At 36.7% G+C, this 16,155-nt stretch overlaps 2 protein-coding genes across 2 annotated transcripts; both read left to right on the top strand.

Moving 5' to 3' along the window:
* LOC18769821 (homeobox-leucine zipper protein ATHB-40) lies at positions 6,759–8,682 on the top strand. The gene is made up of 3 exons (XM_007204669.2): positions 6,759–7,013; positions 7,107–7,417; positions 8,237–8,682. Exons 1-3 carry the CDS (start codon positions 6,908–6,910, stop codon positions 8,462–8,464), a joined length of 645 nt encoding a protein of 214 aa, XP_007204731.1. The 5' UTR covers positions 6,759–6,907; the 3' UTR covers positions 8,465–8,682.
* LOC109950264 lies at positions 10,119–12,753 on the top strand. The gene is made up of 2 exons (XM_020568754.1): positions 10,119–10,143; positions 10,406–12,753. Exon 2 carries the CDS (start codon positions 10,459–10,461, stop codon positions 12,196–12,198), a length of 1,740 nt encoding a protein of 579 aa, XP_020424343.1. The 5' UTR covers positions 10,119–10,143; positions 10,406–10,458; the 3' UTR covers positions 12,199–12,753.

The raw sequence follows: 16,155 nt of genomic DNA on the forward strand, positions 1-16,155 counted from the left end.
GAATTTCGGGTGCTAGCAAACACTTACTACTCAAATAAGTTGCATATTTTTCTTTTTCACATATTCTTACAAACTTATGCCCAAGCACTTTAAAGAGCTTTCTTTTTAAATGGATTGCTCCAAGATGGCTTCAAAAACAGGATACTGTTTTATGGGATGCGACACAGTTGGACGATTGACATGCATTCGCAATTGCATGACTGTCTTACATCTGCAAAACGAGATCCCCTTTTTGAATTTTTTTAGGTGGGTTATACTAAAGATTATGTTTTATTAGTTTAAATTAACAGGTTATGGTTTATGCTGGTTTAACTACGGGTATTGGGTGGAAGTTTTTAAAATAAATTATTGGTATCTAGTGATTCTAAGCAGCCATGTGAATGATCCATGATCCGGATTTATAGAAAGTTTTCCAATCAGGCATGTGAATGATCCTGAATTTGGACAAAATGCTCATAGCCTTGTAGGCACCTGACTAATTAAGCTTTAACTAGGGCTGCCTATAGTTCTATATATTTTACCGTTCTCCGGAATTTAATTTGTTCCTAAAACTATTTTCTAAGTTAGCATAAAAAAATATATATATGGACGCAAGTATGCAGCATTCTCAATGGGAAAGTAATTGCCTCTACTTAGGCTTTTTCAGCAAACCAAGATATGATTTCCTCAATTTCAATGACAACAGAAATGTTCTCCCTCAATTTGAGGGAACCTCCCCACCAATTCACACACCTTTTGTCTTGTAGAAAATCCAAGGCTTTTACCTCTATAGTCTAGCTAGACAATACTTATATTATATGTTAGATGGTGATTGATGACACTGTTGCTAGTAAGCACAAAACCCTTAATTTAAATCATTTGAAATTTAAATGTTAGTCAGGTGACTTGAGCGTTGATATATTTAAAACTCAATGTATTGTTGATGTATCTGAGACTCAAAATACATTAATAATTAACATCGTGAACTAACATGATTCGATATAACCGCGGCATTGCTCTAAGTCCATTTAACATGTCAAGTTATAGTTTGGTAGCAAAAAATTATTGCCTTTTACATATGCACAGCACTGTCGACGGATCTAAGTACATCTGAGGAGGAATCTAGAACAACATAATTTGATGCTCCGAGTATCCATACCTACACAGAACTCAGCTGCTTCAACATCTTAACACGTGTTCAACAAGATGTTTTAACCCTTTCCCAATTCAGATTATCAAGGCGAGAGGGGCCATAAAAAGCTATGGCAGAAAACATATATACTAGTGGAGCGCCATGTGCTAAAGCTAGAGGTAGTTCACTGGTTTTGCACAAGAGAGGAAAGCCAGCTTTAGAATCCCTAGAAAAAAGTGCAAAGAAAAATATATATGTGTTACCAAAGGACGAAGGAATGCCACATACCCTTTAGATCTTGTCAATCAAAACCATCCACGCACTTGGTGCAGTTTCTGGAAGTTTAATCATAATTAATTGATTTAAGTGTGTGTTAACGAAGGTGTTAATTAAGTTTAGAATCTTTTGGTTTTTATTAATTTAAACCCCTCAAAGATACACACTTAGCTGTTGGGAAGATTTCTTGCTTTTAAGTATGGGGAATAATCCTATTTTATGTCGTGTATACGTGTAGATGCGGGGACCTAATTTTTGATTAGGGGGCTTTTATAAATGAAAGTGACAACCTCAGGGTTTGTCTTCCAATAGAAAAGATTAAAGGTAATCTTTTAAAGTATTTGACTAATAGCCTTTTATTTTTTCACCAACGGGTAAGATGTGGGTTAGGTTTTTCACTTTGGCTAGCAAGCTATGATTGGCCGGTGTTGTTATATTTGGATGTGGTGCTCTCTAAACCATGATTTTAGAGCTTAATTACTATATAATTGGCCGGTGTTGTTATATTTGGATGTGGTGCTCTCTAAACCATGATTTTAGAGCTTAATTACTATATAATAAGATGCACTTAGGTCATAATCCACCTAAAAATGGCATAAATTAAGGCGTAATTCAAGGGTTGTTGAAATCTATGTTGTAATTAACCATATGAGTAGGGTTTAGATTTTGGCAGGCATTCATCAAATTAGGGCACAAAGTTAGAGGAGATAGGAGGGCATGATGCTCTTAGTATGGGAAGAGGGAAACATGGAAGGGCACTGTGTGTGGCACATACAACACAAACAAACTTGACTCCATTGAGAAGAGACCTTGGAAATCTTGATGACACACTAATCGCAAACATCCTATCCAATTAAGCACCTGCTTTATACTTTATGGTTATAGACATTTTTATGTAGGGCCTATATATATTTATATTTATATATGAAAATTTGGCTTTAGTAGAAATTAATAATGGCTAAGGGGCTTTAGGTAAGTGGGGGCCTAGCTAGCCTAGCAAAGCATCCATCATGCGTAGTGGACAGAATTCTAGGGTGTCTCTTTCATGTGAAAATGATTGGTGGAAAATAATGCCAATGCATTCTGTAAACCCTAGTGTAACTTTAACTACTTGATTAAGCTAATGTAATTAAGTCAATTAATCTTAAAAAGATCCATAATCTTCCTTTTCACAAACATGTAACGTTATTGCCACACAAAAGGGTTCAAAAGGCTAATGTTCATGTTTATACAAATACAAATAAATAAATAAATTAGATTTAAATGTGAATTATTATGGATCCATAAGATCTGATTAGCCTGTGGAATTCATGCGGGACCAGTGCAGTGCATATTCCTTTTTTTTTCTAAAGGGAATAAAATGGATGAAAGTGGTGTGGTCAGACAGATGTGAAAGATGGTTCCAGATGCGATTTAGATGTTAAGCTTTCCCTTAAACAAGGGCATAAACATTTGATTAATAATGGCTGGAAAAATATCTTAGTACACTACCATTAGCTGTTTATCATCTAACTCGGAGTTGGAAGATGGGAAACAAAGGTGGGAAATGTCGGGATAAACATGACACCCATTAGTTTAGTCTCGTTGATTTATTTAGTGATTACTTGATTATTATTTAATTAAAACCCCATAAACAACTCAAAAGCTTACAAAAGGAATCCCTTCCACGCCATGCGCATGCCAGCTTAGCAGAATCCTGCTCCCCCCTCTCTCTCTCTCTCTTGCTTGCTTGTCACTTGTTTCATCCTTATCCGCCTATTACCATTTGTTTACTTTAATCCAAATTAACCTTAGTAAACTCAAAGAGCTTATCTTTGCCAAATCTTTCTTTGTATTTCTTTTCTTGCTTCAAAGACTACCAACCGAATAAATTAGCCACAAAAATCTAACCCTAAAAACCATATAGCAACAACGACATGCGTGCATGAACAGTGTTCACAAACACCAAACCCAATCAATGACATTTCTTGACTTTGGCGAACCAACCCCTCCAACTTTTACTGACAGCCTCTTTTGCACCATTCGTTAAAATGGGGTCCAAATTCTCTATAGAAAACCTTACACGTGTCATACGACTGGGTCTGCATCTTTAAATGAACTTGGAGTGCTTTTTAACTTCATTCTTACACCAATATAGGAATTACTTGAACCAGTTTTCTTTCTTTGATTGATTGAATTTTGACGCAAATAGAAAACCCACAAAAGAAGACCTTCCCCGTTCCATACACGTATGACGTATGTTTTGTTAGACAATATTGCATTCGGTGAATGTAGCCTACCAAGTGTTATGGATACGTGGTGGCGAGAGAAACACAAAGAGAAAATGTATATGAAACCGTTTTAAGTAAGTTCTTCTACGAGCACATATATTGGATAAGATTAACATATACATAAGAGGTAAAATAAGATAAGCATCATCTTGTCGTAAGAAAAGGCATGCCGGGACTGTGTTTCTTTATTCAGCAGAAAGCTTAATTGGTTCCACAATTAGGGCTAATATGACACATTAAGAAAAAGTCAAAAAAATATCAAACACCTTGCGGCTAATTAAGCAAAAAATGGGGTTGGTTGAGTCATAACTCATGTGTAAGAAGTGAATGGTAGAATATGGCGGCTAACGTAGAGAGAGAGAGAGAGAGTGTGTGTGTGTGTGTGTTTCTGGTGATTGGTTGTATATATTATTAAGGTGGGCACCCGATTCTTGATTGGTAGGCAGGTCACTGTGAAATTGGTCTGTCTATGAGAAGCTTGCGCGTGGATGGATAGAATCTGTGGTCCCTTTGGAAATACTTGGGGGGGTTTTGACACGCGTACAAGGTTCTTGTTGCCCCCATGTGCTCCCCTCTTTCGCATTTCAAGCTATCCTTTTCACACACTTTCAAAGCTGCCATAGCCAAAGTCTTTCATTAACCTGAATGGCTCTGGTGAGCCGGCTAAAGCTCAAGGGACTATCTGTCAGTCATCTTGACCAAGCTCAAATGGCCTATCAATCACTTCTTGCTCCCTCTTTCTGTGAAGAACGCTAATGGTATGTAAAGTTCATAAGAGTTTGCCGACAATTATTTACGCGTGCATAAAATCTTTAAAAGGTAAATTATTGCGACAATGTGAATTAAATATCTAATTTTAAGTGTCAGACTGATGTGACAGGGGAATCTAATGGTCGAAATAAACAGGAAATACATTTTAATTTTGGTGATTGAATATATTTGTTTCAATTCTCACATGGTTTTTGTACCATGGATGATATATATGCAATCCTGCTAAATGCTAAAGCCAGCGATTCTGTTACTTGTGCTATCTGATTTGAGAGATCCTGATATTCCCTCACTAATTGGATATGGGATCAAGTTCTCCTTGTCAAATTAAAAACAAAAACAAAAACAACAGCAACCCAAAGTATATCCATATGGATTTGGATGCTGCATTTTATTCTTTTTCTATGCTATTTATTTTGCTTACAAATAGTCTTGTCTAACCCTAAATATCAACCTTACACATATGCTGTGAGAAGACGAACCTTTAAAATATCATGGAGAGGACTTGCTTTTTGGGGCGGGACCTATTAGCTTATCCTTGACATGTTGCTTTTGAGCTCCAATTTAACAAATAACCTTTTCAAGGACAGACATATATAGTGGCTGGGAGTGCATACTTCTTGTTCATACATGAATGTTCCCGCAACTTTGGTCAAGTTAGATAGCCATGCCACGTATGCCCCTATGCCCCAGTCATTTCATTTCATCATCTAGTTTTTCACTGGAAAGGTGCGAAACCCTAGGGGAGAGAAATTAAAAAAAGAAAAAGTGAGGAGGATTGGATGAGAAAGCGACTCTGCTATGCTGTGTGGTTGTGCGGACGATAGGGAAAATATTGTTGCTTTCTATTTGTAATTCAGTATCTTTCCAAACTCGATTTTTGGCGTATATGATCTCGAAGTATATCAATTGGGAGAGCAGGAAACGTTGAAGTTTTTTAGTTTGTCTCTTCTTTTGTTAGCTCTCTCTTTCTTTATTTCATAGGTTATGACTCAATAACTTTAATAATCTAATCTAATTAGAAAAATATATCATGAATCATGTTTGAGAAGGAGCTAGAAAAAAAAAAAGAAAGGTATAAGATCACTTGGGTTCTAATCTAAAGCACTTTAAAACACAAAAGAAAAATCCTATTTTAAAATTTTTGTGCAGAATCTCATAAATTTTAGAATGAATCATATATCATATTTCGAGAGTGTTTAAAGTGGTAAGAAAAAAACGTCAACAATGACGACATCCCCAGTGGCCCTCAATTTCCTCCAACCTCCTCAATTTTTTTATGAATTCCCCATAATACTATATGATTCTATGGTAAAAGAAGGGGGCTCCAATTAAGCTTTTTCTATTGTTGTTACATGCTTGTTAAGCAAACACAAAACACTCCAAGATGCTTGCATTTTCACCCATCTCGAGCCACGCATGACCTAGTATATTGTATAAAGCCAAAGCTAAGCTAAAATGGGTGTGGCTTGGCTAATCTCTTAGCCTAATTGACATAGAAAAGAGGAAAATACCACCCAATTGGACAACAAAAGTGAGTTGCATATCCAAATCCATAGGCCAACCACACCAATTGTTTATTCACTTCGAGGTGGTCAGGTTTGGGATCCCAACCCATCCGGATATACAAAGTTTGTGCGGAGTTGAGGGGTTTTTAACTTTTTCTTCATACCATAATTACCCTTATATGTTTTTTTGTTAATCACCAAATCGGGAAAGCCTAACCCAACCATGCTTCTCTAGGACAGAGGGTGAGTTACATCCAAATCAGTACTATACAAACTTGGTGTATTAGTGTTAGGGCCAAATTTCGATTTAGACCCTGTAGTTTGAGTAAAATTTTCACTTTAGTCTCTATAATTTTAAACGTCGTGATTTAATCTTTGTAATTTATTAACGGTTGCTGCAATTCAAAAATAATGAATGATATTTTTGTTTTTTAGTGTTATCATATTCTATTTTTGTTTCCCAACCAAGATTAATTATATTACTGCATCAATCATAATGGCCATCGAAATCTAGAACATCTTCTCATTTGTAGGGTGAATATAGAGCCAAGTTTTTATGGATCATGTTCTTTTTCTCTAGCATTTTTTAAACTACACACTAGATTAAGTAATCGTCACTAGTACATTTTCCCATGTTAGTCTTTGTACGTTTATGCTTTCTAGTTAGTGCATGTTTATAAGAATAAACCAAATGGCACATCCAAAATTTTCCACAAAGTTAAGGATATTATTGTAACATCATTCTTTTGGGAAAAACAAAAGGGTAGGAAGGAAGAACACAGAGAAAACTTTCCCCTTATAAATAATCTCCATGCGTTGTCTCCCAAGCCATTCAACTTCCACACATCTGCTTCCTGAAAGAAAGTGAGAGAGGCAGAGAAAAAGAAAGTTGCAGAGAGAGGCAGAGAAAAAGAAAGTTGCAGAGAGTGACAGAGAGAGAGAGAGCTATAGCTATAGGAATTAGCTAGGAAAGCATGACAACCAAGACCAACCACCAAGTTGTTGAAGAAGACGATCATATGCTACTCATTTCTCACTTGTATCCTTCCGATGTCTACACCCAAATTGTACCCCAACAAGGTACAACCTTCAAAGCACACAAACATTATTTTTTTTCCATTGTTTTCCTATTCTCACATTTTACTTAACCAACTTTTTTTCTGCTGTGTTTAGGAGCGTCAAAGCCTAAACGACGTCGTAAGAAGAGCAAAAGTGGAGAGGCTGGTGGTGCTGGGCTCAAGAAGAGGAAGCTGACTGCAGAACAAGTGAATCTTCTTGAGCTCAATTTTGGCAACGAACACAAATTGGAGTCTGAGAAGAAGGACCGGCTTGCTTCTGAGCTAGGTCTTGATCCTCGACAGGTTGCTGTCTGGTTCCAGAACCGAAGGGCTCGTTGGAAGAACAAGAAGTTGGAAGAAGAATACTCCAACTTGAAGAAAGAACATGACAGCACTGTTTCTGAGAATCGCAAGCTTGAATCCGAGGTTCATATCTCTCTCTCTCTCTCTCTCTCTCTCTCTCTCTACACATGTCATTTGGTTTATGTGAATTCTACATCTTTGACTTTGTTGGGTTTAGTTTAGTTTCCAAGGAAAATCGAGGAAAATATATATAAAAACTCAAGCGTAGATAGGATTTAAACTGTTAGTTTCTTCAAAATTTTCTTCAGTTTTTTTTGGAAACCAAGGGTGGGTTTAAAAGTAGATCATTTTCTTGTTTAGGGTCGATGTGCATTCTTTATTTTTATTTTTATTTTTATTTTTTAAAAACTATTCATTATTTCATTTCTTAAAAATATCATGGGGTCCCTAGGTATAGTTTAATTCATTAATTTTAGAGGAAAATATCACACTCAAGCTGATATTAATGGCTTTTTAAGTATGTCCAAGTACTCTTAACCTTCGAAAAGGAGAGAAAAAAAGAGAGAAAAGGACAAGGTGACCCACCACATAGGCACACATAGGAACGTGCATGAGCTCTTGGCTCGAAGAAAGCCATGCCACCTTGTTGGGTTTGGCCACAGAAACACACATAAGGGGTGGGGAAAAAAATGACAAACAGTAGCTTGCTGCCACCGAATCAGACAACAAAAGGTACTTGTGTTCCAGGCCTCAAGGGATGTCCGTACAATGTGTTTTAAGGTGGTTGGTGGTGTTGGCCCCGTTGGGGGGCCTTGCCAAGACTCATTCTGGGAAGGAACATCACGTGATCACTCACGTGAGATATCATGTAGCCCATAACACACACCTTGATATGTATATATGTATAGTCCCATAATATAACATTTGGTACCATTGTTGCAGATGTCGAAGCTCAAGGAGCAAATCTCGGAGGCTGAGAAGGAGATTCGACGGCTCTCAGAGCGCGTAGACCATGGCGGCTCGAGCAACAGTCCAAGCTCCTCACTCTCTATGGACGCCATTGATCCTCCATTTTTAGGAGAGTTTGGGGTGGAGGAGTACGATGATGTTTTTTACATGCCCCAGAACAATTACATTCATGGCATGGAATGGATGAACCTGTACATGTGAATTTAATTATCAACTTAATTAGAATTTTGTAGATAGTGACAAGCTAATGTAAATCGTTGTCTTTCCCTCTCTATGTAGTAGCTTAGTGTGCTTGACTAGGAATTTGGAAATTAATGTACTTATTATTAATATAATAACTTCCCTATTGACTGAAAACTCTAGTTGTTTTTGTCACTTCATGAACTTTTAACATATAATATAATTGCGTGTTTTATAGACTTGTCCATGCCTTAATCACCCAAATTAATAGTTATAAATTTAAAACGTCTTCTCTAAGTACCAGAACTTTGTTGAATATTTTGTCCATTACTCCATGCATCGTTAACCCTCTGGTACATGCTCATTTAAATTAATTTAAATGAGCATATTTTCCCTTCTCATATAGATCATTAACAGAGAGTGCATTATAAACATAATGGATTACTTTAATTAAGCTAACATTAACTAAAACTCCAAATTGCATTTTAGTTAATTTAGTTTGAGGACTGAGCTGGAGGAATATACTTCAGCTCACCATTGGGCCCAAAAGGGATAAGAGTTGGTTTTTCATTTGGGTCCGAAGATATATATGAGCTACTTCATGTTAGGCCCAAAAGCGGTTCTCAATTAATACAAAACCTACTAATTAAAGTAAATCTTAGGTTTTTTACTCTATAACTTACCGGTAAGTTATTTGGTTTTTAGATGTATAGGATTTTCACTCTATAATTCTAACTATAAAATATAAAGTTAATTTAGAAATTAGTTAGGTAAGTTAAACTAATCACCAGGATTTCCATGTCAATCTCAAATCTCATTGAATTAAAAAAAAAAAAAAAAAAACAAAAGGCTAGTGATCAGTCTACATCCATAGGATGAAATATTAAGCAGGGAAAATCTGAGTGTAGATTTTAAAGATGATGTTCCATGAAATTTCAAGGAAGGTTGCCTTCGTAGTGTAATGCAACTTTAGTGATTAGCAAATCCTCTCTTCTTTAATTCGAGCTACAATCAACTCAAAAACCAAGCTAGCTAAGTGGAGGAAGAGACCATGCTCTCATTACAATTGCAGCAGCGACAAACAATATCCAGAGTCCAGACGACTTCATTGGACTTAAGAAACGAGGAAACAAAATATATTGGTTTTAGGTCTATTATCACTTTTGATGAAATCATCATGTTTGGTACTCATGAATATTGATATAGTGGATTGGTTGGAAATTGTTTTAACTCATGTTTCCTAGTTTGCTAGACGACGCTTAAATCACCCAAAACTTTATTTTTCCTCTTCTATTTGTCATGGTCGCCGATTGAATAATTCATGTCACGATTTCCCCAAGGTTAAGTAATTAATGGTTGCCGATTGGATCACCGTCGTCTAGTGTGCTCCAAAATCATCGCCTGTTGAGCATTTGGACGCTCAAAAACCGTCGTCTATGTGAAAGAATAAAAAAGTTTAGGGAATTTTCATGTCAATTCCATGAAAAATAAAGAAAAAGACAAAGCTAGTTTGCAGATAATCTACTTATATATAAGATGGATATTATACATCAAATTTTGTTTCTACTATTTGTAAGGTGCCCTGCAATCCTTAAATTCTTCTATAAATACAAGTAGTCTACACAATACAAGCAGAATCAACTGAGGGCTGAACCACTCTTCAGAATTAAATTGGAGGCTGAATGATCAACAGAAATCGGGTACGTCTTATAAACCTCTTGCACTTGTTAATTTTCTTTTTCTTTAACCAACAACTATTATAGAGCAGAGAAAGTACTTTTATTTCAACTGGAAGTTAACACTTCGCTGCTTGTATAAGCTAGCTATAAACATAGACTTTGAGCACCATTTGGACTGAATTCATCAAGTTTTTAACAAACTCTCATCCGATTTATAGGTCACTCTTTATGATTATACCTGAAAAGAACTTCAAATAATGCTTGATTTTTGTATTTCTTTTAGGCATAAGTTCTACGAAATCAAACTTTGTAAGCGTTTCTCTGCATCGACTATCAATGTTCGTGTTCCCAAAACCAGCCCCCGAGCCCAAAACCAGTTCTACTGATGCTGCTGATGTTGCAGAACTACTCGTAAGTCTTTCAATCTTTGGGTTCAGCCAACTCTCTGCCACTGATCAACATGAGAAGACGAAAAAAATCTATGATAAAGTAGTTGAAGATGTTGTAGTTCAGCAAATCCCGGAGGAGAGTGAAGAGGATTTTAGACTCAGAACATTCACAGAGCTATTCAAGAAACTTCCCTTACCTGATCAGAACCATTTCCTGTCAACTGTTATAAAGAAGTTCAAGCGCGAGAGGCAAATTGGCGAGTTGATCTCTTGGTTCAGTACTCAACTAGACGCCAATGATCAAAATCAACTGATTGAAGAAATTGTTCATGTTAAACTTGACGAGGAAACTAATGAGGATTTCAGACTCAAAAGATTTACACAGCTTTGTAAGGATTATACTGACTATGTTGTCGCCTGCAGGGAAGAATATGTCAAGAAACCAAAACATACACAACAGACATCCGATACTCATGAAGTTTGTTCGGATTCGCAATCCCGTTTTGCTGAGTTTTTCTTAGGTTTCTCAATTATATGGTTCAAGGGACAAAGCTCATATGATCAATGGCAGCTGATTGACCAACTCTGTGATGGAGTTAAGGGTGTTATGGTTGAGAAGCTCGCAGACGAAAGTGAGGCAGATTTCAACCTCAGAAGATTCACAGAACTATGTAAGAAAGTGGCTGACTTCGGTGTACAAGTCCACTTCCTTGACAAAGCTGAACAGAAGCTGCTACACAAAAGAAGATATCTTCCACACGGGGTGCTACTTCAGCCCCAAGATTCTGCCAGTGCTGCTGAATTACTCTCGAAGCTCTCAAGTTTCTGGTTCAGCCTACTAACCCCCAATGATCAACAAGACGAGATTGAACAAATCTCTAACAAACTTGCTGCCGGAGATGTTAATGTCGAAAGACTTGGAGGGGAAACAGAGGAAGATTTGAGAAGGAAAACATTCACAAAGCTGTTTAATAAAGCTCCGGTCGGTACACGAATTAATTTATTCAGGGAGTTTAAAAGCAAATTCGTCAGTGAGAGACACTTCTGTGAGTCCATTCTTTTGTTCAGGCAACTGGATTCCAATGAGCAACAAGAAACGATTGAAGAAATGTTTGCTCGCTCAGGGAAGGTGACAAGCAAAGATGTCAAAGATGTCATACTTGAGAGACTCTCCGAGGAGTGCGAGGAAAATTTTAGGCTCAGAAGATTTATAAAGCTGTGTAGTACACATCCATTCCTTTTGGATCGCTTCTTTCGCAGCGAAGCTAAGAAGTGGGATCTAAAATTTCTACATATGCAGAAGACGTCAGGTAAAGAAGAGATAGAAGAAATCAAGAGGTCCCGCTATGCTGAATTTTACTTGGGGTTGTCAATTATCTGGTTCAAAGCACGATGTGCCAGTGATCCAAGAAACCCCATTCAAGTACTTCTTGGTAAAGTTGGAGAAGGTGATCATATAATTGAGAAACTCGTCAATGAGACTCAGGAGGATTTCCGTCTCAGAAGATTTACAGAGTCGTTTCAACAACTTCAATTCAGTTCCCAGGAGGATATTGTGAAATATATTTTAGAACCAATATTTCATGATCTAGGTTACCATGGAGAGCTAAAAAAGGAGGAGAAAAAGGATGGCATCCGGTTCTGTGGAAGGCCTCGGTTAGCTAAAAAAGTTCGTTGGGTGAATTAAGTTGAAGATCATGAGGAAGGGAAACACCTCTCCGCTGGTTCAATTTATCCAATCCGCCAAAAAGCTTCATTTGGCTGGAATTAAGTTCAAGGTAAGGGAGGCAAACAGCTTCTTTGGATATCAGATTCTGCAACGGGGTGCTCGGAATCCCGAACATAACTCTAGATGATCTACGCACAGATATTTTCCTCCACTTTGTTGCATTTGAACAATGCTACTCCCATTGCTCAAAGCACATAACCACTTATGCTGCATTGATGAGTTGTCTCACCAGCACGCCTGCGGACGCAGCATTTCTCAGTGACAAAAATATTATTGAGAATTATCTTGGAACCGATGAGGAATTTCTTCAAAAACCTTGGCAAGGATGTGCCTTTTGATATTGACGAAAGTTATCTATGTAAGTGATGTGAATGCGTGCCATAGAAATATTTGGTACGTGAGATGGGCTGGTTTTAGATTTAAGTATTTTGACACCCCATGGTCTTTCTTGTCAGCTGTAGCTGCTGTCGTGCTCCTACTACTCACTGCAATTCAGGCCTTCTTTGCTGTGTATGATTATTTTAATTCATTGGCCTCTAGTGGAGCGCGGAGGCATTAGGAATAGCGGAGAAAGTGGTGATTATAGTTGGTTTTTTATTTTTTCCCTCAGCCAGAGCTTTGTAAGAAAGTTCACCATGTATGTTGAATATTATCTTCTTTTATTTATTTATTTATTTATTTAAATTTATAAATTTAATCTGTCTTGAATCATGTCACAAGATTGAATCGTCACATATCTCCCATAGCTACTTAGCAGAAATTTTAAGTACTTGGTTTTACGGTCACACTTCACATGACAGGACCCGCCCTAAATTCCTCAGAATCTGAAATAAATTCTGTGAAAATTTTGACATCACACCGATGCCGGGCCCATTTACTAAAACTGTAGCCTCTTTTCCAAAAAAAAAAAGAAAAAGGGGCACAAGATATTTTGCAAAAATTTCGTCAGAATTTCCCCTGAAAAACGGCCATTTACCAAATTTTTTCACATGTAAAACTACAGTTTAAGAAACCAATTGCCAGCATACACAATGCAAAACACACAATTTACAGAGTACGCTTCCATCCTTCGAATAATTCAAGACCGAACAACTAGCAATGCTCTTAATGAATTCAAATAATTTTACGAATACCACTGTAATCAACACAAAATAACTTCTCAAATTTTCAACCTGTAGAAAGGCAATATAATACTCTCCACCAATTTTCAGCACGCAACAACTACCAACTATGAGCTAACACCAACAGTTCTAAGGGCCTCTGGCCCGTTATACAATATAATCAAACCTAAAATCAATAATTTAATTCGAAACGGATCTCAGACCTGTTAGAACCACATACACTATTTATTAAAATCCATTCAAGTGATAACTGAGAAATAAACAAGCGTTTAATCTCGCTCAAGTTTAAATCGAGCTTTAGGCATACCAACATACTCAAAATCGAACCAAACAGTAATAATCAATAGGGTTCAAATCCAATAACCACAACAAAATCCATTCACACACTCCAAATTGGTCAATCCTTTTAAATAAAGTTTATTTCGCGGTTGCACCTAGGTGAGACCCCAGGCTACCTATGTATCCTTGGATGAGGGATCAAGCCACACGTTGTTTTTATATTGACAAATCACGATTTCAGGTGATATACGATTATTTAAAGCAAAACCAACGATAAATTTTAGATTCATCTGCAACTTCAAATCCGACAAAACACATACTGAATACATTAAAAATTCCTTCCCTTATGTCAGTTCATCATCGCAACCATACCTTATCCAAGACGTATGTTGCCACACAATACTTTCCAAACCATGACTTAAACATTCATACTTGTGTAGAGTACTCACGAAGAAACACAATCTCACAAGTCTCAACTCATAAATGAGTCCACATATACATATATATATATATATATTCGAGGATCGTTTGACTAGACCGCATGGAGGAATCCTCAACAACCATATGGCCAGGGTTGAGTCGTCCAATCGAGGGATTAGGCTAACGAGCACGCACAGCAGAATCCTCAATACTCGTGTGCAGACTAACTAGTTATCCATTTCCATGTATCCATGTATCCATGTCTACTGTTTCCAAGTATTAGTATTCAAAGGGAGGTACATATGATAGTGTACATCATGTACCGGGAAAAACAATCCAACCGGGCATTGTTTGACTAATCCACATGGAAGAATCCTCAATTGACCATCTAGCTAAGGAACGAGCTGTCTAATTGGGGGACTAACTCTACCAGCACGTGCAACCAAATTATCAAGACTCGTACGCCTGTAACAAGTCATACGCGCACAGACTACCCAGCTAAGGGTCTATGGTAACACCCCATCAAAAAATATGATTAAGTGGAGAAAGACAAAAAATTAAATATCTTCAATGTAAAAAGATAATTTTTCACACACAAAAGTTGTGGCATAAAATTAAGGGAGATTCACTATTATACCCAATATAGGGGCTCAAATTATAAAAATACCCTATATAAAATGGACTTCAGAAACACACCCAAAGCCCATTTACAACATAACTAAGAGGCTTTTAACTTCTTATAAATTACAAAACTGCCATCAATTTCTTAAAACAAGCCCAACCCCAAAATTTCATAAAAATACCCAAAACACTCAATAGGGCATCAAAGTCATTTAATAATCAACATTAAATTCAATAAGGCCAGTTGTCATTTTTTAGGTTTTTTTTGAGTTTGTTTATAGAAATTCAATGGTGTAGAGTTTATCTATAATATTAGTGCTAAGAATGGATATATCATTAAATATCTCTAAAATTAATTTAAAGCTCAAGCAATTCAATAGCAGATAATCTTGGTCACCCTTGAATTAAAAGAAAAAGGAAAAGTATACACACCGATTATTGGCGTATGACAGTTGAGAGGGGCCATAGCTGACGAGAAAAGATCTTTTCCGCAGACGTTGTCCGTGGCTGTGTAGACCTTGGTGTTTGGCTTTGCAGTTGTGAGAGAAAAAACGACTGGCGCGCGGTTTGGTGTAGGATGAATTGTAAAAGAAAGAAAGAAGGGCGTTTCTTGCTTACATGTTATATAGGCGGTTTGGCTTGATTGAATAACCAACCATATTATGACCATATTAATCAATATTATTGTTTCCATTTCAGTCTTGATTAAATAATAAATTATCATTAAAAACTAAAAGACCCCAATGCACGCATCTTTAATAAGCAGGGCATTAATTTCTAGTTTTGATTTTCCGATTTCGTTTGGGATTTTGGTTTTCTGAATCCAATCCAATCCCTCTGTCTTCCTTCCTCGTTTCCTTTCTTTCCATCTCCTCCTTGGACTCCTCCTGCTCTGTTGCATGCGTAAGTATCCTCACTAAAATATTTTACTCTCTTCTGAATGTTTTGTTTGTATATCTCTTATCACTGCATCTTGATTGTCAATATTTTAAATTTACCCTATTTTAACCTCCTTTATTTGTCAGTCTTTAGTTCATAGAACTAGTCACACAGAATAAATGTAATGAAAAACTCTAATCTCAAGTAAGCATTTCTTATTGGGCGGTTTTGTTTCATTTCTCTATTGCTTTAATTGGCCTCAATGTTCTTCTTCTTCTTCTAACAGACCTCGTAAGCTCTGTGAACTTTGAGATCAGCTCAGATGGATTATATAAGTTTAATTGATGACAGAAAAAGTTAGAAACCAAGAATTACACATTTGAACTCATTTCTAATTAAATTCATAATGTTAGCATCTCAATTGCTTATCTAATTGATTTATGAATTTAAAATCCATGCACTGGTTTTGCCGAGGGTTGAGGAGAATATAATTACAACAGCATATTATGGACTCGGTTTAAACATTTTTGTTGAAGTGATCATCTCCAAAACTGGTCATCTCCAATTGCAGCATTGAGATTATTAGTTTAAAAGA

The sequence above is a fragment of the Prunus persica genome, chromosome G7, assembly GCF_000346465.2.
Source record: "Prunus persica cultivar Lovell chromosome G7, Prunus_persica_NCBIv2, whole genome shotgun sequence".
NCBI classification, from domain to species: domain Eukaryota; kingdom Viridiplantae; phylum Streptophyta; class Magnoliopsida; order Rosales; family Rosaceae; genus Prunus; species Prunus persica.